Below are 22,228 nucleotides of genomic sequence, written 5' to 3'. Positions count from 1 at the left end.
GGGTAACACCACATAGGCAAGATTGCAGGGGACATTAAGTCTCAGCACATAATTTTACAGAAACTCTTTCTTGCTGCTTTTCTTTGCACACTTTGGGGTTATAAAGAGCTGCGGAGACAGAGTAAAGAAAAGTCAATTATTAAACCCTAATTCATAAATTAATTAAAGCTCCTGATAACTACAGTGATTGTCACAGTCCCAAAGGGGGTTTCCCCCAAAGCCTTGCTTGCTCATGCAAAGATTTCTGGAAGGAAGAAGACACAGGTTTTAAGTGCTGCTTCAGAACATCCTGCGATTACACCCCACGTCACTTGAGCCTTGTCAAGTGGAGAGATTCTGCAACGGGCCGTAACCCCTCCCCGCATCTCTCAACCCACGAGGCGATCCACTCGCAGCCACCGCGGCCTCGGGGGATCTCTGCGCCCCGATGCTCCCAGCCGGGGCCAGATTCCTCCAGAGGCACCGGGCTTGGGGGGAGGGGGGCTCAGGGGGAACACGCTCGGCTGCAACAGCTGCTAAGGCTGAGCGGGAGGGATCCAGCGCGGTGTGTGTGTGTGTGTGTTTCTACCCTGCAATCGCGCCCGAGACCCCCCCGCCTTGCCGCCAAAGCCTCCCAAAGAGGAGAGGGCAAAGTAGGGCAGAGACAGCGGACGGATCAAAGGGGAAAGAAGCAGGATTGGGAACGTAAAAAGGCCTGTCCCGACGGGAGAGAAGGAGCGGGATCTTTCGGGCAGGATGTCTGGGGATGACTTGGGGATGAAGTCTGCGGGGACTGGGGGGGTGTGGGACCCCGGGGGGTGCCGGTCCTCACCTCGCTGGACAAAATGCTGCCGTTGGAGATGATGTCGGGCTGCTGGTCGGCGTAGCCGGTGACGATGGCCCCACAGGGGTTGTGCTCGGCGTCGGTGCTGCGAGAGGGGCTACAGGGCTTGAGGAACATCAGGTCGGTCTTGGCGGACTCGGGGGTGAGGCAGACTTGGTAGCAGTAGTTCTGATTGTGGTGGTGGGAGCCGAAGCTGCCCGACTCCTCCACAGGCACCTGCGCCGGGTTGCTCGGCACGTTGGAGCTCTGCACCAGCATGATGTCCGACTTGCTGAGCTTCTTCTTGCGGGCCCGCGCCTGCCGGCTGCAGCAGGGGCAGCAGCAGCAGCAGCCCAGGCAGCAGTCGCTGGCCAGGCAGGTGTAGATATTGAGCTTCTTCTCCTTCTGGCAGCGCACCGCCAGGACGATCATGGCCAGCAGAAAGATGAAGGAGACGGAGCCCAGGGCGATGATGAGGATGAGGGTGAGGTCAAGCGAGTTATCCCCCCCGGAGCGGCTGGGGCGATGCTCGCCGGAGCCGCCGCCGCCGCCCCCCGCGCCCGTGCCCGCCGCCGGGCCGCCGCCGCCGGAGCGCTCGCCCGCGCCGTCCACCAGCACCACCTGGACGGCGGCGGTGGAGGAGAGCGGCGGCTGCCCGTGGTCGCGCACCTCGATGACCAGCTCGTAGGGGCGCTGCGGGTCGCGCTTGGCCGGCACCCTGCGGGCCGTCCGCAGCTCCCCGGAGCGCCAGTCCATGCGGAACAGCCCGGCCTCGTTGCCCCGCGCGATGCTGTAGGTGAGGCGGGCGTTCTCCCCGTCGTCGGCGTCCACGGCCGACACCCGGCTCACCAGGTAGCCCGGCTCGGCGCCGCGGGGCAGCGCCTCCCGCGCCGGGGTGCCGTTGCGGCCGGGCAGGGGGCTGACGATGGCGGGGGCGTTGTCGTTCTGGTCCACCACGATGATGTGGACCGTGGCGTTGCCGGCCAGCGGCTGCGGCTCCTCGCCCGCGTCGCGGGCCTCCACCTGGAAGCTGAACTCTTTGAGCTGCTCGTAGTCGAAGGAGCGGAGGGCGTAGAGGAAGCCGTTCTCGGAGTTGATGGAGACGTAGGTGAAGACGGACATGCCCTGGATCTGGCTCTCCAGGATGGAGTAGGCGAGGCGGGCGTTGGCGCCCTGGTCGCGGTCGGTGGCGCTGACGGCGTAGATGTAGGCGCCGGGCACGTTGTTCTCGCTCACGTACACCTGGTACACGGGCTGGCTGAAGCGCGGCGCGTTGTCGTTCACGTCGCTCACCCGCACCTGGATGGACTTGCTGGTGCTGAGCGGCGGCTCGCCGTGGTCCCGGGCCACCACGGTGAGCGTGTAGGCGTCGCCGCCCGGCTGCTCGCGGTCCAGCGGCCCCTCGGTGACGATGGTGTAGTAGTTCTTGAAGGAGCTCTTGAGGCGGAAGGGCGCGTCGCCCTGCAGCAGCTCGCACTGCACCTGCCCGTTCTCCTCCGAGTCGCGGTCCGAGACGCTGAAAAGGGCCACCACGGTGCCCGGCGCCGCCGCCTCGCTCACCGCCTCCTTGACGGTGGAGAAGCTGATCTCGGGCGCGTTGTCGTTGGCGTCCAGCACCCGCACCAGCACTTTGCAGTGGGCGGGCACGGCGTTGGGCCCCAGGTCCTTGGCCTGGACGTACACCTGGTACACGCTGCTCTCCTCGTAGTCCAGCTCGCCGCTCACCTCCAGGCGCCCGGTGCGCGGCGCGATGCCGAAGAGCTCCCGGGCGCGGGCCGAGATGTGGCTGCTGAAGGAGTAGATGATCTCGCCGTTCTGCCCCTCGTCGGGGTCCGTGGCGTTGAGCTGCAGCACCAGGGTGCCCGGCGGCGAGTTCTCCGGCAGCGACACGGTGTAGACGGGCTGCTCGAAGGCGGGGACGTTGTCGTTGGAGTCCAGCACCCTGACGGTGAGCAGGGCGGTGCCGGTGCGCTGCTGGGGCTGCCCGCCGTCCACCGCCGTCAGCACGTAGCGGTGCACCGCCTGCTGCTCCCGGTCCAGCGGCTGGTCCAGCACCAGCTCGGCGAAGCGGTTCCCGTCCCCCTGCGTCTGCACGTCGAGGGAGAAGTAGCTGTTGGGGGTGATCTCGTAGGTGCGCAGGGAGTTGGTGCCCACGTCGGGGTCGAAGGCGCTCTCCAGCGGGAAGCGGGTGCCCGGCGTGGCGCTCTCCGAGATCTCCACTGTGAGGTCGGGCTCCGGGAAGGAGGGCGGGTTGTCGTTGATGTCCAGCACCTCGATCTCCACACGGAACAGCTCGAGGGGGTTCTCCAGGAAGACCTCCAGGTGCAGCAGGCAGGAGGGGCTCTGCTTACAGATCTGCTCCCGGTCGATCTTCTCGTTCACGTAGAGTACCCCGGTTTCTAGGTTAAGCTCCAGGTAAGGGCTGCGGGAGTTGGGCGCCGTCTGGAAGCGCCGAGCCGAAAGTTTTGTAATGTCCAAGCCCAGGTCCTCGGCGATATTCCCCACGAACGTGCCATGCTCCTGCTCTTCCTGCACCGTGTAATGGAGCTGGCAAAAAGCCCCCTCCACCATCCAGAGCAAGGCAAAGAGGAATAGCACAACCATCTCCAGACGGGGAAAGAGATTCCCCCCTCCCCGACACCACTGCTGCCTCCTCTTCCAAAAGCCTCCGCCACCTCCTCCTCCGATAAAAACACACTATATGTGTGTATCTGTGTGTATCTGTGTGTGTGCGCGCGTCTCTGTGCGCGCGCGCGCGCGCGTATCCGCGCCTGCAAGCGTGTGGAAAGAGGGAATCGGGGAAGGGGGGGTGGGGGGGAGGGAGAAGAGGTTGGTTTGGGGGGGTTGGGGGGGGTGCTAGATACTATTTCTTCTGATTCATGTTAGGATTTTTTTTCTCCCCCATCTCCCTCCTTTTTGTCACGGGTATTATTGTTTCACACGCTGACCAAATGAAGAAGACAGGCGTCCCCACTTCATCTGTGATCTTCGAAATAGACGGCCAACTAAAATAGCTATTAGCCGGCTGTAGCTAGAGACACACAGTAGCCCTCTTTTATTTATTCCGAGAGTCTTGGCACTGCACCGCGGCAGCAGCAGTGGCGGCGGAGACAGCGGCAGCAGCAAATCCCAAGGAGGAAATTTTTTGTATTTCAAGATTGTCCTCGGTCTGTCTTCCTGGTGGGAGTTGGAGGGTAGATGCTGCTGGAACAGCCGGTGGACATGCCCTCTTTGGATGCAAGGAAAAGGCAGAAAACCGCGAAATTAAAAAAAAAATTAAAAAAAATAAAAAAATTACCCGCAAAAATATTTCATAGTAAAAAAAAAAAAAAAAAAAAGGCAGAGAGCAGCTTAGCCACCCAAAACTTTCATTCCCTGATGTCCTTTTTCTTTTTAATTCAAGAATTTTAAATTTTTCTCTCTTCTGTTAAAGGTGTTTCATTTTCTTCTCTTATTGCTATGAGTACGTTTATCATCATCATCTCTCCGTTTTCACGGCGGTGCCGATCGAGGTGGGGATTTTCTTTCCTCTCTTGCAGCTGCTTTCGCGTCTAGCCCCTGTGTCTGTGTGCTGCTGCTGCCGCCGCCGCCGCTGCTGCTGCTGTGGGCTCTCGTCCCGGCTCCGCTCCCGGCCCGGCCGCTCCGATCTCTGCCAGCAGTTTCTGAGCGGGCAGCGCTCGGCTGCGCTGTTTTTGCGCAGCGCCCGGCTCCTGCCAACCAATCGGCGCCCAGCACCGCCCCCAGGGGCGGTGTCCCATTGGCCGCGTCGCGCGTCGAGTGCGCTGCGTCACACCCGAGCCGCGCCGCGCGCGGGCTGGGCGGCTGAGGCGGGCGCAGTGCGCGCCGGGCGCCTCAGCGCTCTCTTCCCGCGGAGCGCCCGGGGATCGTTCCCTGCCTCGCTCCCTGCCTCGCTCGCCCCCTCGCTCCCTCCTTCCCTGCCTCGCTCCCCTGGCGGGGCTGGATCGGGAGATCGCCGCTCGTCCCTGGCGCGCGCGCACGAGGTCCGCACCCGGGTGAACGTCAACAAGCCCCGCTCCTTGGAGAGGGTGTTTCCACCCAGCCGCCGCCAACTTTCCTTTCCAGTAAAGGCTTTTGGAAAGAAGCGTAAACAAAGGGAAACTTGGGATTATTGTTGTTGTTGTTCCGTTCCCCTTCCCCGCCCCTTCGTGTGTTCCACAGTGGAGAGAGTGCAACTTTCCGTCATTCATCCGTGCAGGGTTTGCAGCTCCGGCAAATTTAAAGTATCGAGAGCCTGCGCCAGTATTTTCCTATTTCCATTTTGGAATTTCCACTAGTGTAACCGGGGACCGTCAGGCGCGGTGGAAGAGGGAAAACGAGGAATACTGTCTGTCACTGGGTACTCAGGGTGGGGGGTGGATATCCCTGGAGTAGGGGTCTGCCAGGGGGAACCAAGGGAATCCAAGGGGAACGCTCCGGTACCGGCTGGCGGTGCTGCCTGAGGCATCCACGTCCGTAAGGCTACCAAATGAATAAAGCAAGAGTAAAAGAATAAAATACTTTTAATTCTTGGGGGGGGGGGGGCGTGTTTCTCCCCCTAAATGTTACTGTTTTTGAAGAGCGGCACAAAGCAGGGACGTGCAGCTCCTGCTCTAACCCCACCTCTAATCCATCAGTCCCAGCGTCTCCGTCCACACATCTCATGGAGGTAGCGCACCTACAGGTGCGGTTTTTTTTTCCCTGCGGAAACGCAGGAATCCACACTAGGATGGTGAAGCCCTGGCACAGGTCGCCCCGAGAAAGCTGTGGATGCCTCATCCTTGGAAGTGTTCAAAGCCAGGCTGGACGGCGCTTGCAGGAAGCTGACCCGGCCCACGGCAGCAGGACTTGGAACCAGACGGCCTTCAAGGTGCCTTGCAATCCCAACCATTCCGCGGTGTCCGAAGCCGGCCCCCACCGCGGGCTCCAGCGCCCGGAGCCGCGGGCGCGCCCCCGCCCCGCCCCTCCCCCGGCCCGGCCGCTGCCGCGGGTGGCGGGCGCCCCCCAGCGCCCAGAGCGCCGCACTGCGCCCGGCAGCGCCGCCGCCTCCGCCCCGCGGGGGACACGCACAGCGCGGGGGGGACACGCACAGCGCGGTGCGGGCACACACAGCGCGGTGCGGGCACACACAGCGCGGGGGGGACACGCACAGCGCGGTGCGGGCACACACAGCGCGGGGGGGACACGCACAGCGCGGTCCGCATCTGCGCCGGGACCCGCGCTCGCCTCCCGGCCCTGCACCGCCGGCGCTGCCGCCCCTCTCCGCCCAGCCCCGCTCTCCCGTGGCCGGGTGTGCGGCTGCGACAGGCGGCACTGCCTCGCCGCGGGAGGGGGCACGGAGAAGCGGCAGGCGGCGCGGCGGGCAGGGAGATGCCCCCTCTCCCCCAGACTGCATCCTGTTCTCCTCTTCAGGGGGGCTCCCTACCCACCCCTGGGCTTTGCGGCAGCGCGGGGCACAGTCGACGGGGCGATTCCGGTGGGTGTTTTCCAAAGAAATTGAAACATTTCGTCAGAATCCCCCGGCTGCTCCCGCTGCCCGTTGGATGCGGACGGGGACCTCGCTGCCTTCCATTTCCATGCCGAGGCGCCTCCGCTCACCTGCCCGTCCCCTGCCGCCGGCTCCAGGCGAGGGCAGCGGAGATCGTGCCTCTCCTGCCGGGGGAACCGGTGGACGCCCGTAGAGAAGCGGCCGCTGCCCGGCACTGAACGCGACCAGGGGCAGCCCGGCTTTTAGCCCTTCTCTCTCCCCGCCGCCGGAGCGGCTGGCTCTCCTGCCTTCGAGGAACGCGGGCGGCCCGGGCGCAGCGGGTGAAACTCGGGAGACCGAGCCTGCCCGTGTCGGTGTCCGTGCCCGTGTCCGCCTCTGTGGGCCGGAGGAAGCCCCGCAGGCAGAGTGGGAATACATCCCCGGGTTCGGTGCGCTCCCCACGCGCGCTCGAGGCGCGGCACCCACGCGGGGCTTCTGCAGAGACGGCGCGCTGCGGGGGGCAGCATCCACGCGGGAACATGCACATATTTATATCCACACACGTGTATCGGCGCGGGGGGAGCCGCCTCCCGCCCTCCCCGGGGGCCCGCAGCCCGGGGATCCGATCTGCCCCCGCGATTCCAAGCGCAGCCGGGTCTCCATTTTGGGTCTCCGAGCAGTGCCTGGGAAGCGGCAGGGATCCGCGGCCGCCCTCCCGCTAATGCCGAGTGACAAATCGCACTTAGGCGATACACGAACGAGAAAATGATTTATGGATTTTCGCGACGGTCGGGGCCGATGAAGGCGACATGAATTATCCATCCTAATGTGCAATATATCATTTTCTAATAACACTGGGCTGGCCCTGGCGCTATGCGCTGCTCCCTTCGATAGCAGGTATCGATTCGGCACGGTCCGAGCGCTGCCTTTGCACCGGACACGTACCTCCTGCAGCACCAGCTGCGATCTGTGTATTTGCCTCTTCCTAAAGCCCAGGGCTCTGGACAGACCCCTGACACCGTGGCCTTTAGTTTTTCCATCTGTCATCATTTAGTTTGGCAGTTTGGCCGAATGAAGACTAATCTTTCGTATCACTGCGTTTCACTCTGTGCTGTGATTTGGAGACGGAAAGAGAGGATGCCAGTTTTGTAAATCCTCCGTGCTGACAGGGATGGCACCTGGGTGAGTCAAACCTTTCCCCCCTGCCAAAATCCTCCTTGGCACCCCAAGTACAACAGGGCACTTTCTAACAAGGAGAACAGATGCTAAATCATACTTCTGCTCACACAGAGCTTCCCTGGCACCTCCATTTACCAACTCTCAAGGATTATTTAAAAGACAATTTTTTTGCATTTAACTCATACACGGTAGGAGAGTGAATCATCAACACAGAAGCTGAATGCATGTGCATAAAAGGGAGCAGAGCTGACAGATCTGGAGGCTGCTCAGCCTCAGGTCCAGCCTGTGCTAGGTGCCCCAAGGCCCGGGCATCCCCTTCTGCCTCAGCCAAGTTTTTTTGCCCTTCATCACAGAGTTGCAGTGAAGTCATAGTGACATAAGCTATGAACAATCCCAATTATTTATCTAAATGGTTCCAAGTCTAAAGTATCACTTTCACATTAAAGGAGGACAAGCAAGTCCTGGCCTTCCATGAGTCAATATAAAACAGAGATGGGGAAGATCTCTGGAGGTAAAGGATTAATGCATTTATTTGGGGTTGGAGGTTAGATAGGTGATTACTGGGGAAGAGGTGAGGAAATGCATAATTTCTCATTAACCAAGTATAGTTTTTTCATTGCTCAGGCACAAAAAGAGTAACACGAGTAAGGAAACATTCAAATGCTGTGTTCTGGATTAGACAGTCACTATCCTGAACCACACAATTATGTTTTAGGTTACAAAAAGCTAATCCCCACCCCAGGGTTTAGTTTAGTCACCAAAATGATCTTCAGGTTCCATTTTAAGTTCAGTCTTAGTTTTAGGCTGGGGAACATTGTGACCTCCTTACTGTCTGGAGGTTAAAAACACATCAAGAATTGGCCTCCCCTGTCCCTCAAAGGTCCTGGATTGTTGTTCCTTGTTTTAATATTAATTATCTTGGTTTAAAAAAAAAAAAAAAAAAAAAAAAAGTTGCTCCCTCAAGAAAATGACAGCTCATGGTTCCGGAAAGATTACTGAAATCAATGATTAGGATTAGGAGTGTAAATAAGAAACAGAAGATATTAGGGTTAGAAAAAGCCTTCTTTCTAAGAGGAAGATGTGTATGTATTACTGATGGAGCCATAGGATGAAATCCTGCTTCAAAGCAAAGTCGATACAGAACAATTTCGCAAATTAACTAAGAGGCCCGATTGAGGTTATTTGTATCAGAGGGGAAGGTTCACTGCCACCACTCCCTCAATGGATTTCTCTCTTAATTGCCAACGAGGAGACAAAACAGGAAGGCTAGACAATTTGGCTAATCAATAAAAAAAGCCTGTCTTCGTGTTTGCCTGAGGAGCATTCCATATGTCGGATCGATGTAGAAGCCACCAAAGTTCTTGCAGAGGTCATCAGTGATTAAGGCATTTTCAGATGGCTTTTAAGCAATCCAGAGACAAGCATCTGCCACAAGATTGACGATGTAAGCAGAACTAGAGGTACGACGATAATCATCACCTTCACACTTATGGGAGTGCTCGTGGTGATGAAAACATCTCGCTGTATTTATGACCTTAGACAGCTCTTTTAATAAGCGATGATCAAGTACGACTTCATTACATGCTCTGTACTCCACCAGTGGTCGGATATGATGGAGCCTCTCCGGAAGGTGCCAGGAGTCTAGAACAGAATTACAGTGGATGCATCCTGCAGGAGTTTCTTAAGGGCAGCTTCTGCCTCCTTTTCTTTGCCCACCCCCAAACCATTCGATACACATTTCAGGGAGACTACTCAAGCAGCAAGAAGCTGTTCAGTGCGAAACAGTAGACTGGTACAGTCTACTGCTATTATCCTGCCTTCTCCAGCTTTCAGAGTCTATCATAATATTTATCACAAAAAGAAAAAAAAAAGAAAAAAAAAAAAAATCCCAGCCTGTTTCAAGAACTTGTGATTTTAGCTGCTTCAAGTCTGCATTGAAATAAGTAGAAGAAAACTACTTTTTTCCACAGTTAAGCTCTGAACATTTTCTACCAGTCAGGCCTTTTACAGTGTCCAGATCAGAGCTGCCAAGGTCCTGATCATATTAAAACAGTTGTTTCTGTATGCGTTGCTTTACACTAACATTTGGCCTGATTCCTATAGCTTGTTTCATGTCCCATTAATATTAACGTAATAATTAGTCACAAATCTGACAATTTTTAACTCCACTTTTATTGTGCTGCAGATACAGTATAAACAAATGAAAATTTCTTTATACAAGGTGATCAGTCAAAAATGCTGATTTTATCTGTTTACTTGAAAAAAATAGGTGACATATGTATCTAACACCACAGAAGATATGTCTTAACAAACGACTTTTCAATAAGGCAACTTACTTATCATCTAGCTAGAATTTTCAGAAAGATAGCTTACTCCGTAGATAGAAACCTGGTAGTGAATCAGATGAAAAGCAAAATATGATCACATTGATCAAGAGAGGCATCATATTTATTTTCTCTATAAATTCCTTTTTGTGTGTTTTTTTAATGGTATTTTTATGGTATGGCTGAATCAGCCACACCCATTTCCTTGACCTTCATCAAAATGCAGTTGACCTGTATCTGAATTCAACCAATTCTGCTAAGCTTGAATGATTACCAGAGCAAATGAGGACAAAACTACAGTGGAAAACTCCAGTTGTTTGAGACTCTGTTAAGCTTCTTATAACACACTCAAAGCCATAGGTAGATGCAGTTGCTCATGATAAAGAAAATTGCACTGTTGATTTTCTTTTCAACAGCAAGTTCAAACCTTGAACTAAAGCACAATTTGTTTTGAGGTTCAGCTTGAAAGCAGTAGTTCAAATACAAAACTTCTATTCTTAGGACATAACGCTCTAGTGCTTGACAGAATAAATACAAAAAAGCCCTAAACTCTAGATAGTTTGCCCAGAAGAATTTTCATTTTTGGGCCTCAGTGTTCCATGTATATATAATTACCAGCATAATTCTATCATCTGAGTCATCATGCCAACTATGCAGCAGATAACAATAGCACCAACTAGGAAGGAAAAGGAAAAAATATGGCAAAAGAGATGTTATAATTATGTAGTCACTTAGGAAGAGTGCACACATCTGTATTTTGGTACCTATTCGAGGTGGAGCTACTTGCACTACCAGTATTCAAGACTGTATTTTTTGAGCCTTCCCTTGGCAAGAGCCTATGCTCAGGTACTTGCTTTTCCTTGTAAAATGCATCTGTCTAGGGAAATTTTTTCCATAGTCTTACCCACCTGAATTTCAGTGTTGAGGAAGTTCCAGTTAGAAAGCAGTTTAGTCACTTATGAGGTGAATTCTAAATCTTACCACCTCCACATTTGGAATAGTGACTTTAGCAGATGGAGGTCTCAGGAGTACTTGTTGCTGTTCTCAGGCAGATACACCAAAGGAAAAAGTCCTCAAAACTTCTTCCACAGAAGCTGTTCCTCGAAACACTTCCACACTCTCAGAAATTTGTAAGTTGGTCTTTGAAAAATCTGTGCTAGACGCCTCCTCTCACAACTGCTTAGTGGCTGGACGTAGATCTGAAGCATGTGCACACATCTATTCACTTGCTACTCTCAGTGGTGGTCAGGAAGCAGGAGAAGGTAGAAAAGGAAAAGCATCTCTATAGAGCAACACAGAATAGCAGAAAAAGCTGATCACAATTACTAAAGGATAGGGAAATGGCTATAAAAGTATAACTGCAGCAAAACAAATGGTAAGAGAGAGAAATTAAAAACAAACAAACAACATTTAGACTTAAAAGCAAAACCAATCAAGCTATAACCACGAAGCTAAATACCCTACCAGACTTTTCAGCAGCTTCCTATGTTCCTGAAGCCTAACAACAACAAAAGTTAAGTTTCCCCTTTTCATTAGCAGGCTTTACATATGCATATGGGAAAGCTCCTAACTGTGAGCTGCTGCTTAATTAGGTGAAGTAGGAGTAGTCAGTGCTATAGATTTCAGTGGTCCACACTCTATTCATTATGCAAGTTGGGGCCTGGTGTTGCTACAATTACAGTTTTTCGATTAAAAATCAAACCAGAAGATAGTCTCCCTCACCAGAAGTTGGTGCAGCAGGGGGATCTCCAGAGGCTGAGCCAGCCTGGCTGCTGCTGCCTCACGGAGCTGCAAGGTTGCTCTGATCAGCAGAGTCTCAGAGCTACAGGGCGCAGGGACAATGCACCTCACTCAGCAAAAGTTTGGAAACATGATTAGCATGTTGCATAAGCAGACTTAGGAAGTGTTGGATTTCAAAGCTCCTCATGTTGTTGCTTCTAGTGAGCCTGTAAATCACGGTGATGTGTTACTAAAGGATCCCTCTCTGCTGCCTGTCAGTCCTGCAGTTTTGTGCATTGGAGTGAGGCACTCAAAAGGTACCCAGTTTTTATCCTGGGACAAGATCTTTCCCAAGAAATCTTTTGTTGTTTGATCAGTGCGCACCATGAGCGGTGATGCTGACGCACAATCAGAGCTGGGTCATACCTGCAGCACTTTGGCTTCTGTTACAGTATCCAGTGCAGGAGGAAGGAAGGGAAAGATCCCGCATCTAAGGATGTTGAATACCCTGTGTTAGTGCGTGTTAACCTGTGTAACATATGCCCTGGGACCCTTGGTTTTAAGAAAGGCTATAACTGTGTTGCCAAAAGTATCTTGTCATGAATACTTGGGAAGCACTTAGGAATGGTGAGAAGAGCTCTGGAGGTGATTATGATTTTAGAGGAAGTGGAAGGTTGGCACAATGTGCTCTGAAGAAGTCTGCAGCCACAAGTGACTGTCTCCTCGTATGCCCACAACAAGCTGCTGAATCACACCTGCTTCCTTTAATACTGGTGTTTTCTCATTCTGCAGGCTTTACTATGCAAATCTTCTTGAAGTAACACAAGCATATACAATCTATATGCATATGCACATGCTTACATGTAATTACATGAACCTTGATGTCGAGCTTGGAGAGAAATCGTAGTGTTCTGCAAGATGTGCCAGTGGGGGAGAGGGGAAGATAGCTGCAACCAAGTTCAGCAGCAGCAATGGCCAGCACAAAGCCGATCCTCCCTCTAGCGAGAATGTTTTAATTCCGTGCGCTCCTAAGCTCTCGGGAGAGGCTGATCAGCTCATCCGCTCGAGACGGCAAAATGTTCCGCCCATGGCTGGCAGGGTCACCCCGCTCCGCACGGAGCCGGATGGTGGCTGCTCCTGCCGGCTGCCAAGGAGCGGCGCAGGGCACGGCTGCCGCGGAGAGGAGAGCTTCATTTCCCCGGCAGCAGCTTTCTGCGCGCACGGGAAGCTGCGAGCTGCAGCAGCTGCTGCTTTAGAGGGAACGGTCCGGCAAATCCTGCAGCTGTGGGAGGCAGCAGCGGGATTGCAAACAAGCCGTGTAATGCCCACGCAGGAAGAGGAGCCGTGCTTATTACAAATAAAAAGTAGCCGTGCACTCCAGGGGAGTGTCTGAGCGTCCCTCAGAAGGCAGAGAGCTGACTTAAGGAAGTGATCAGTTGGGAAAAATATCACATGGGCGCTGTGAAAACTCTGTGTGAGCTAAGCACGAAAGTAAAGAGATTTGCAGGGAAGGGAGGGAGGGAAAAGGAAGTGAAGGCAGGAAGGACTCAAGTTGTGGGAAGTGTTAAATAGAAGAATGAGCCATGTAAATGTGATTTAGGGCAGAGTGGGAAGATGTCAGAAATGTAGGAAGGCTTGGATTTTCTTAGCTCTGAAAAGAATTTGAGAGTTTGCTGGCTTTCAGCGCTTCTCATAGAGTTCCCTGTAATTGGGGGAAACTTGGTGAAAGAGGATCATTGCTTCCTGTAAAAGGCAGTGTGAAGAGCAGAGTGGGAATATTTTGGAAGAACTTACTGCTTTTACCGGCTGTGCTCTACTGCTGGCTTCAATTGGAAAAGCTTCTCCTGGAAGGATGTATTAGGAAGTTGTCTGCAGCTCCCCCTTGCTGTTGTAATGCTGGGCAGTAGGGATCTGGGGAGCACTTGTGTCCCCAAGTTTCCACCATCGTGTAGTTTCCAAAAATCTGGAGCTGACCAGGGAATGAGGTTATAACATTCAATTTGCTGGAAAGAAAGGATATAGATATTTGACCCTTTGCTGTATTTTCCTCAGCACAGAAAGGAACAAAAGCACAATTAGGAGGGAAGAAATAGCCTTTATGACATGACCAAGGTGCTGATAAATAGTTTCAGAAATGCAGTTCTTATTGCAAGCCAAGATAGGAAATTCAAATAATTGTATACATTGATTTAACAATGTAGCTATATGCGCTTACAGGATAGTATTGAAGAATATTATCTGAAAATCCTTGACCACAATTCAGAAAATTATAGCATCATCAGAAGTCCTTTATCTACAGAACTGTAATATATAAAATTGTAAATTTGAATGCCCCTTTTTAGAATTTTCAGCAGGTAATAAATAACTGCCTTGTGTTGTGGTCTCAGTGAGAAGGAGAATAATACTTGATTGGCACTCTAATCTGAGAAATCATAAAAAATGCTGCTAGAAAAAAAGTATATAACTGTATTTTTTTTTTTTTTTTTCCTGCCAAAATGAGCTTTCTGGGTAATAAAGTGATACTGCAAATTTCTAGTGGTGACTGCTGTAATAAAATGGTTTCCAGAGCTTATGTGCTTTTAGGGAATGGCAAAAATTGTCATTTGATTAAGTACCAATGTTAGAAGACAGGATTGTGCTCTTGCTTTGCTAGTGGTGGTGACTTGGAAGAACTGCTTCAGTCGTTATATGTGCATAATGGGCATAATATTGCTCCCTTATGAAAAAAAGTGAATTAAGGCCATAAGAAAAAAGATTCCATACAGAAATTGGACTTCATTATTGCACATGAACCTACTCTGAGAAGGTTTCTCTTTAGACCTCCCTACTGAAATGTGGTAAAAGCAGAAATGTATGCTTTGGTCATCCTAACAGCAGAAGTTTGGGAGATTTTTGTAATAGCTCGGTGGGGTTTGGCAGTATGAAAACTGCAGTGTTAGAGCTTCCAGTGCTGCATCAAAAATGCTGTGGCTGTGTGTCCTAGGGTAACTTTATGATGCTTGCATCCCCAATCGTCTGTTCTGTTTGTGCTGTATATTGAGTCCTGTGCCTTTAAGACTGGTTCTAAGAGCAAAGAGAAGCGCGGAGTTTGTTTTGAGAAAACTGCCTGACTCCTCCACATTCTTCTGCAGAAGGGGTGTTCGGCGGAGGCTTGGAGAGACTGCAGGACAGAGGGGGGTTTTTTTGCTTTTAGTTAGTTTCAGCTATCTAGGGCAGAGAAGTTCCCTGGACTGTTTTTGTTTTTTTTTTTCTAGAACTGTTTAAACCTGCTCTGGACTGAAAAGCCAGGGGAGCACTGGGGGCTGCACCTGCAGCCCACCGGGGCCTGGACCTCGGCATTTTCCAGCAGCGCCGGAGGGACTGGGACTGAGGAGAGACTGAGAGAGAGAGCTGAGCTACACCCACGGCAAGGACTTTCTCAATTTGCCATCTCACTTCAGAAGGAGAGGTTTTATTGTTTCATATTATTCATTTTTTATACTTGTATGCACTTCATTTGTTTAGTAAAATAGTTTTTTCCACTTTTCTCCAAAGAGGTTTTTTTTTTTTCGGACTGGTTAGAGGGAGGGGCCACTTGGGTTTGCTTCCCAGAGGGATCCTATACAGGGGTTTTCCCCCAAATTTGTCTCCAAACCAGGACACTGTGCCAAAATACAGCCCAGTATAAACACATTTGGCTTCTTCAAATGTCTTCAGAATACAGAGAGAAGCTAATTTCATAGTGGCAGTTGCACTGCTTGTCCCCTGTATGCTGGATCTGTCTGCCATCTGTCTTGAAGTGGAAGAGCTCAGTAGATGTTCCATATTGCTTGATTTTCTAATCTGCTAGGACTGGGACTGTCTGATAACTGGAACCCAATGCAGCTTGTCCAGTTTGTTATTGCTCGGTGATGAGATAGCAGGTCTATGATCTATCTACCCACGTATAGAAGACGCTAATCATATCTTAGCAATCTAAAAAGCCTAGCATAAATTTATGGAAACACTTGAGAAATTAGAATAGAGGTTTCCTTTGTGGCATTTGGTTTTCAAATGTGGCATTAGGCAATAATAGCTTTCAGTCTGTGAGAGTGGGGGAAAAAAAATTACGAAGTGGTTTAACCTTTTTTGGCTATAAAAGCATTGTGACTGGCACCTGTTCTAGTCTCACTTAAATCACTGGAGGTTTTGACACAGCTTTGGGGGTTTTTTTGCAGAGGGGTGTGATGAGCTCCTGCTTGTAGCCATGGCTTCGTTTGTCCTACAAATCTGTGTGTGTTTGTCGGGCAGTTGACAACTGTTCTTTGATAATTTTGGGGGTTTGTTTTTCATTTTTTCTAGTACAGGGACAAAAAAACCCAAAAAATTACTTTCTCTGTCACTCGCGGTAAAACAATAGAAGCCTTGCCTGAAGTTAGGAATGATAAGTATCCAACCAGCATACATTTTAGTTAAAATGTTCTGGAATCACGTTTCTTGGTTTTAATGTTTGATATTTGGCCTTGGTCTACAGTATAGGTACATGAACACACACACATATGTACAAGTGGGAGTAAAACTCTCAGTTACAGAAGTCTGATCTTGCACTTTGTGAACAGGTGAAATTACGATGAAAAGCCTGTTGGTAATTGAAACTTGGACAAAATGCAGAACCTGGACTCTGGAACTGGAAATGCAGAGAGCATTTTCTGGAAAGAAAAAAGTATGTCCCATTCTCACCCCAATTTTTGGCAAATAATTTTTGTTTCAGCATGAAGCTGAGGGATAAAATAGTTATTTTCACTGTGAATAATGATAAATCTCAGAATTGGAAACAACGTCTATGCCTTGTTTTATCTTCATTTCACTTCCTCAAACCAAATTAATTTGATAATATTGTGGAGCAAAATGCAGGAAATGGCTTTTTTTAAAATATGTGGAAAGTAAAGTAAATAGAAAGCTAGCATGTGTTAATTTTTATTGTATTTTTTTATGGAGGTTATAACCAGAGTTATTTTCCTCCAGATTTAATCTGAGTTCTTATAAGCAGTTAGTCTTATGGAGTCAGTATGGACCAGATCCAAAGTTGTTCAAGTGAAATAGCAAAATTTCCAGTGATTTCTGTGTTCTTTTGTTAAAATGTTAAGCTTAATAGGACTATTGTGTAAATGGTGCTGATGCAATTCTCTTTTGTGCCTAAAGGAGAAGGAGGTGGAGATTTACTAAGCTGTTGCCTTTAAATATTGTGTTACTTCTTTGTCATTCTGTTCCCTTTCCAGCTGTTTTGTATATAAAAAGTTAAAGTAAATCCCTTTTTAAAGGTTCGCTATTATGTTAAGGTACTTAAATTTTAATGTCTTTGTGTCAGAGAGCTTTTATGAAAGAAGATTTGTCCAGGCATATCCTGTAATAAACATCTGGAACCTGCAGGGGTTGGCCTATGGTGTCTATATAGCAAGAATACAGTTTAAATAGCTGGCTTTACATCAGGATTAATTTTCCCCTTGGTTTATTTATATATATATATATATATATATATATATTGTTTGTTTGTTTGTTTGTTTGTTTGTGGGTTTTCTCATTTGGTTTTGTTTTTTGGGGGGGTTTCTTCGGTTTGGTTTGGTTTCTTTTGGGTTTTTTTTCTGTTTGTTTTGGTGGGTTTTTTTGTTTTGTTTTTTTTTTTTTTTTTTAATTTTGTCTATTCACTTATTTCTTTTTTAATCTGAATATTTATGTCCTACCTTGGTCAAATGGTCTTAAATAGTCTTCTGTTTGGTAGACAGCAGAAAACTCCTCATCTGGGATTGATGCTGGGAGGGCTGTATTAGAGCAGATTACATCTCTGCACGGTATTCACTGAGTAAGTGTTTGAAGAGCAAAGTTTCTCATCTCTAAAGACAATTTCCTTTAGTATAAAATATACAGGAAAATTAGTATTTCCAGATTAGTCAAAAGAAAATGCTGCCATCATTTTTATGTGAGCCAGAAGTTTAATTAGGATTTAGCAAAACAGAAAACTAGAGCTTTAGCCCATTTTATACAAACCAGAAGTGAAAGCCCTTACACAGTTTGGAGGTGTGATTTTCAGGTTTTCTACAAAATGGAACGGGAAAGACAATGAATAGTTTCAGTAGTAATAATGAAGATGAGGAAAAATTGCAGAAAATACCATAAAAGAATAAAGAAATACAAGTTTGTAAAAGTCTCAGTGGGAAAATTAGGTAAGGAAAGTTCTAGCAAATAAGAAGTGGAATATGAAGTACTAATTCCTTTGCTACATTTATAGTCCTGTGAATGAACAAGCAAAACCAAAATCCATATTTTGGATGTGATGATGCTGAACGGTAATGATCCATAATGGCAAGAGTCAACATCAAAGTTCTCAGATGACAGTAGGAGGCTTTAGAAAATAATTTTAAGTGTATGACTTAATCGGTAATTCTTAGAGAATTATTATCACTGACAGTTCAGGAACAGATTAATTGAGTGGACATGCAGAAATAGAGTTATCATCTCCCCAATTTAGCTGCACTTACCTAAAGTGCAGCTTGACTCTTCCAGATGAAATGGGGCTAGGTCAGTCAGGGTGGAAGGGAGTGGAGTGAGTCAGCCCTTGGACAGAGGCACAAACCTGGATTCAGTCTTTTGAGTAATGGAAACAGCATTTCCATGTGCCAGCAGTGCTTGCTGAAACCAAGAAAGGTTTATCAGCACAGCACCACCCGGAGTACCTGGAGAAGATGCTGACCAAAGACCCAGGGGAAGCTGGTTCACCTCAGGACCTCACAGTCTCTCAGAACTCCCCTGTGACTATTCCCCACAGGCAGAGGGGAGGTTTTAACTGCTTTGAGGAAGAAGGAGAAAAATAAAGATGGAAATGAGAAATGCAAGTGCTTCTGGATACTTGCAGGTATGCACTGTAAGTGCCTTTGTTCAACAAGTCCCCAGCCCTGTGTGAGTCTGAAGGAGGAAAAACTTTGCTTCTGAGACGTTTACAACTAATTTTGTGTGAGAAGATAAATTTGTGTGAGAAATTAAATTGTGATGCTTATGAAACTCTTTCATTTTAATTGTGTATGTTAAAATATGTTTAGCCTACAAGATAGCCTAGATTTAGTCCTTGGAAGTTTTAGTTTATTGCTCTGTGTATTTCACCTATACTTCCAATCTGTAAAATACACACATTATGAAGCTGCAAGCAAAGCTTCATATTTCTCTGCTGTGTTACCTCTGTTTTTTCTGAAGAGGCCTGCCTTAAGAAGCCACTCTTTCTAAGCCCATAGACGTACTGGCCCAAAATGTTGATAAATGCCAACTAATATTAATTACGGTGTCGGTGTGTAGTTCACATTAGGAACAGCAGGATTACTCTTAGAACCAGAGTGCATGCGGTGTGTTGCAGCAGTGTGAGCAGGTAGCGCGTCTTCCCAAGTAGGGGTCATCTATAAATAAAATTTCTCACACCAGAACCATGAAGATTTGTGCATTTTGAAGTCAATCAGTGTTCTCATGGAATCTCTCCTCCCATCATTAATCCTTTAACAGAAAAGGGTGTGGGGAAAACCCATGCACAGGCATTGTCTAAGTTTGGGTTGTGTCACACTGTGCAACCTATGGACTCATGGAGTCCATAGTGGGAGAAGACTGCAAGAGGCATTTACAATGCCCTTTTTCCTTTCTCCCAGCATAATTCAGATGGGATTATGGAATGCTCAGGTGAGTTCACTGCTCTGAGTGCGTGGGGAGCTGCGATCCCTTGTCTCTTCTCTTCCCTTCTGCTTTCCTGATGTCCTCCTAAGGCATTTTCTTTTCCCTTCCAACTTTCCAAATGTGGTTGTGCCATCATTTTCTTATGTACAGAGGGGACTTCAGACTTCTGTGGTTTGTGTTCTCCTCTCTTTGCTGGCTTGACAGGTTATATGGAACCTAGTTGTCCACACGAACGCTTAAATCAAGTGCCCTAGGTTAGCCAGTGGGGAATGGGCCTCGAGTCCTCTACCACAGACTTCTGCTAGATCAGACATAATACATGCCTCAGATGTGATGACTCTAAGTATTTTAATTGCATGGATATATGCTGTAGGATCAATCAATTCTTCAGAGAATTTCATCCTTAAAATCAATTGATTCAGGCAATTATTTTCATTAATGAAAAAAACCCAAAACCAACATCTAAAATACCTGTTTGAAACTGACTGAAAGGAAGATTAGTTCTGGTTTTCATAGTTCCTGCAGTTATGTGAAATAGTGGAGTTCAGTTTAATTGACCGTGCACAATGTGTTTGCACGTTGCTAATTTCAAAATCCAAGGCTTAATGTTAAAGTTAGAATTTGAATTACATAAATAGACAAATACAAAATTTTTATATACACCGAACTTTTCACTTGCTATGATGCTAATGCTTAGATACCTTGTTTAATGATAGTTAATACGGTGATACTGATTTTATCTCTGCTGTGTTCATTATTAACCCCAGAAGGCAATGGAAATTTTATTAGACTCAGTGCTGGATATTAATACTGTGCCTGACTATGTTGTGAAAAAAAAGGAAAAAAGAGCCTGCGAATATTTGTAAGTTAATTGCCTGACTTGGAAACCACTAATGTACATGAATAACATTTATTCACAGAGATTGTCTCGGTAAATTCAAAATCTGTCCAATGAGTAGTTGTCGAATAAGGCCATCAATCACAACTTTATGGAAAGTTTAAGAAATGCTAATGAGAAGGCACCCTCAAGGTATTACGGAAACTTGAGAAGTTTTCATGAACCGTATTTTAAAGTCATATATAATTAAATAAAGGAACTGGTCAAGGTTTAAAAATAAAGAACCAGAAGTTAAGCTTAGCTTGCTTATATTAAAAAAAGATAAATCTGCAGCAGCCATCAGGGCATGGTAGCTATTTATATTCTACCTGACAACAGCAGCCACCATGTCCATGTTCCTTCAAACCTGGTACACCATACTCAGTGGCTGAGTTATGCATGCCTGCACATGGGTTTTCATTTATTTTTGTGTCTGGCCAGTGTTGCAGCAGAATCAGTGGGTGGGCAATCACCTGAGCCATGAAGGAGCCTTGCACTCAGCTATCGCATGGGAAGCAATGTGGGGACAAATGTTTCACACAGCCTGCCTTATGGCTAAGTGAAAATGGTCCACCAGGGTTTCAGCTGTACCTTGTTTACCTGAACAGTGAGTTGGGATAATGTCACCACAGTGAGTAGGAAAAAGAAATACACAAGCTGATGGCCAAACAAAATTCCTGTATCAGGGAAGGTGATTTCCTATATCTGGCTGCCCAAGGTATCAGTGATGGTTTATTGGGGTGCATATAACCAGGTGCAAAGGATCTCTGCAAATTCAGTGGGAATTTGGGAATAGTCATGTCCAGGGCAGTCGTTCTGAAGGGTCACTGCATTGGAGGATACAGCTGCAAGGCACACGGTGTCTTTGCAGCAGCCTATGTGCAGTTGCAGTCCTTTGTGGACTGGTGTGGTGAAAGAGGTCCATCCCAGTGGCCCCAGGGAATAGGAGACAACCCCAGGCTGTACTTTGAGTGGGGTTAATTTCTCCTGTGACCTGAGGTGGACATCTCCAGCCCTATTCTGAGTACTCAAAGCCTTTCAGCACTAATGCACATTGCACCCCAGGTCCCAGCCTTTTCTGTGTGGCTTGCTAGGGGAGGTGAGTTGAGATATGCAGGCAGGACCATCAGTGCAGCAGCCTGGGGCGCCCAGTGGGGCTGCCCTGCTAGTGCTGAAGCCAAATGTGGGCGAGGCTGTGTGTTGGCAGGTTCCATGCAGGCCTGTGTCCCATGGCATGATGTCACAGCAGGACCCACACCATGACAGCTCCTGCTCCATTGTCGCTGGACCACAGTCTCTGGAGAGGCCTGGGTGACACCAGGGCTGCCGTCACCAGCACTCTGCCCTGCAGGAGCTGTCCTGCTGCCAGGAGGTGAAAGGAGGCTGTGGCAGAGCATTGGAGACCCCGCTTGAGAAGTGTTGAGGGGGAGGAGAGGAGCAGAGGGTTTTTGCAACAGGAAAAGCACCTCTTCCCCAACTGTTGCAGTGTAGGGGAGCAGAGATGCAGAAGTACCTGCTCTATAACTCTGTGGAGCCAGAGGAGCTCCCAACCCTCAGGGAGCTCACCACCATAGGTAAGACCTCAAGGGTGCCTTGAAGGAGCCCTGTCAGTGCCAGGATTACATGGAGATGAGCTGTGGAAAGCCCAAGGCCGGGGCTGTAGGTGGGACCCTTCTGGAGGGTACAGACTGCTGAGAGGAGAGCCTTCTTTGGTGTGCCTTGGAGCTCAGAGGAACCTCTGGTAGCTGTGGTGTCCCACCCTTAAGGAGAAGGGAGCACCCAAGTTTCATAGGTGCCTGTGGTAGAAGTGATGTCTAAAGATCATTCACTTTTTATATATTTTTCATGTATTCGTAGGTCTATAGATTACTATTACATAGTTATATAGCTCCCTGTATTTTTCCCACCATTTCTCTTAGATTTTAGAGTAATAACTTAACCATATAACAGATTCCTGAAATATTCTTTAGTCTTACTTTCAGGAAGAGAATCTAGAAGCACATTTTGTTTTCCAATCAGAATGTGAGAAGACACAACAAGACGTGGAGCAAAGAAGCCCTGGACCAACTCCAGTGGGGCAGTATCCAAGGAAAAATTTCCTAACCAACTGCCCTTCTAATTGGACAAAGTTTGTTAGATATGATGGTTTATTAAATTTATAAAATTGTAGAAATCTGATGCCAGGTGTGTCCATG

At 48.6% G+C, this 22,228-nt stretch overlaps 1 protein-coding gene across 5 annotated transcripts in view; it reads right to left on the bottom strand.

Annotated features, from left to right (window-relative positions):
- Positions 1 to 4,448, bottom strand: part of PCDH10 (protocadherin 10) — a 138,948-nt gene extending 134,500 nt beyond the window's left edge. For 4 of the 5 annotated variants that reach the window (XR_005700777.2, XR_005700778.2, XM_040063977.2 and 1 more), the window contains exon 1: positions 812 to 3,585. Coding sequence is in view for 3 of the 5 variants with exons in the window: in XM_040063977.2 (XP_039919911.1) it covers positions 812 to 3,406 (2,595 nt within the window). In the remaining 2 variants the exon portion in view is untranslated. Of the gene's footprint in view, positions 1 to 811 lie in introns of all 5 variants that reach the window. The other variant, XM_040063979.2, reaches the window with a different exon arrangement.
- Between the last annotated feature and the right edge of the window lie 17,780 nt (positions 4,449 to 22,228).

The sequence above is a fragment of the Hirundo rustica genome, chromosome 5 (genome assembly GCF_015227805.2).
Source record: "Hirundo rustica isolate bHirRus1 chromosome 5, bHirRus1.pri.v3, whole genome shotgun sequence".
In the NCBI taxonomy this organism is placed as follows: Eukaryota; Metazoa; Chordata; class Aves; order Passeriformes; family Hirundinidae; genus Hirundo; species Hirundo rustica.
The sequence above is the reverse complement of the archived record's forward strand: the minus strand, read 5'-3'. Positions and strand labels throughout refer to the sequence as shown.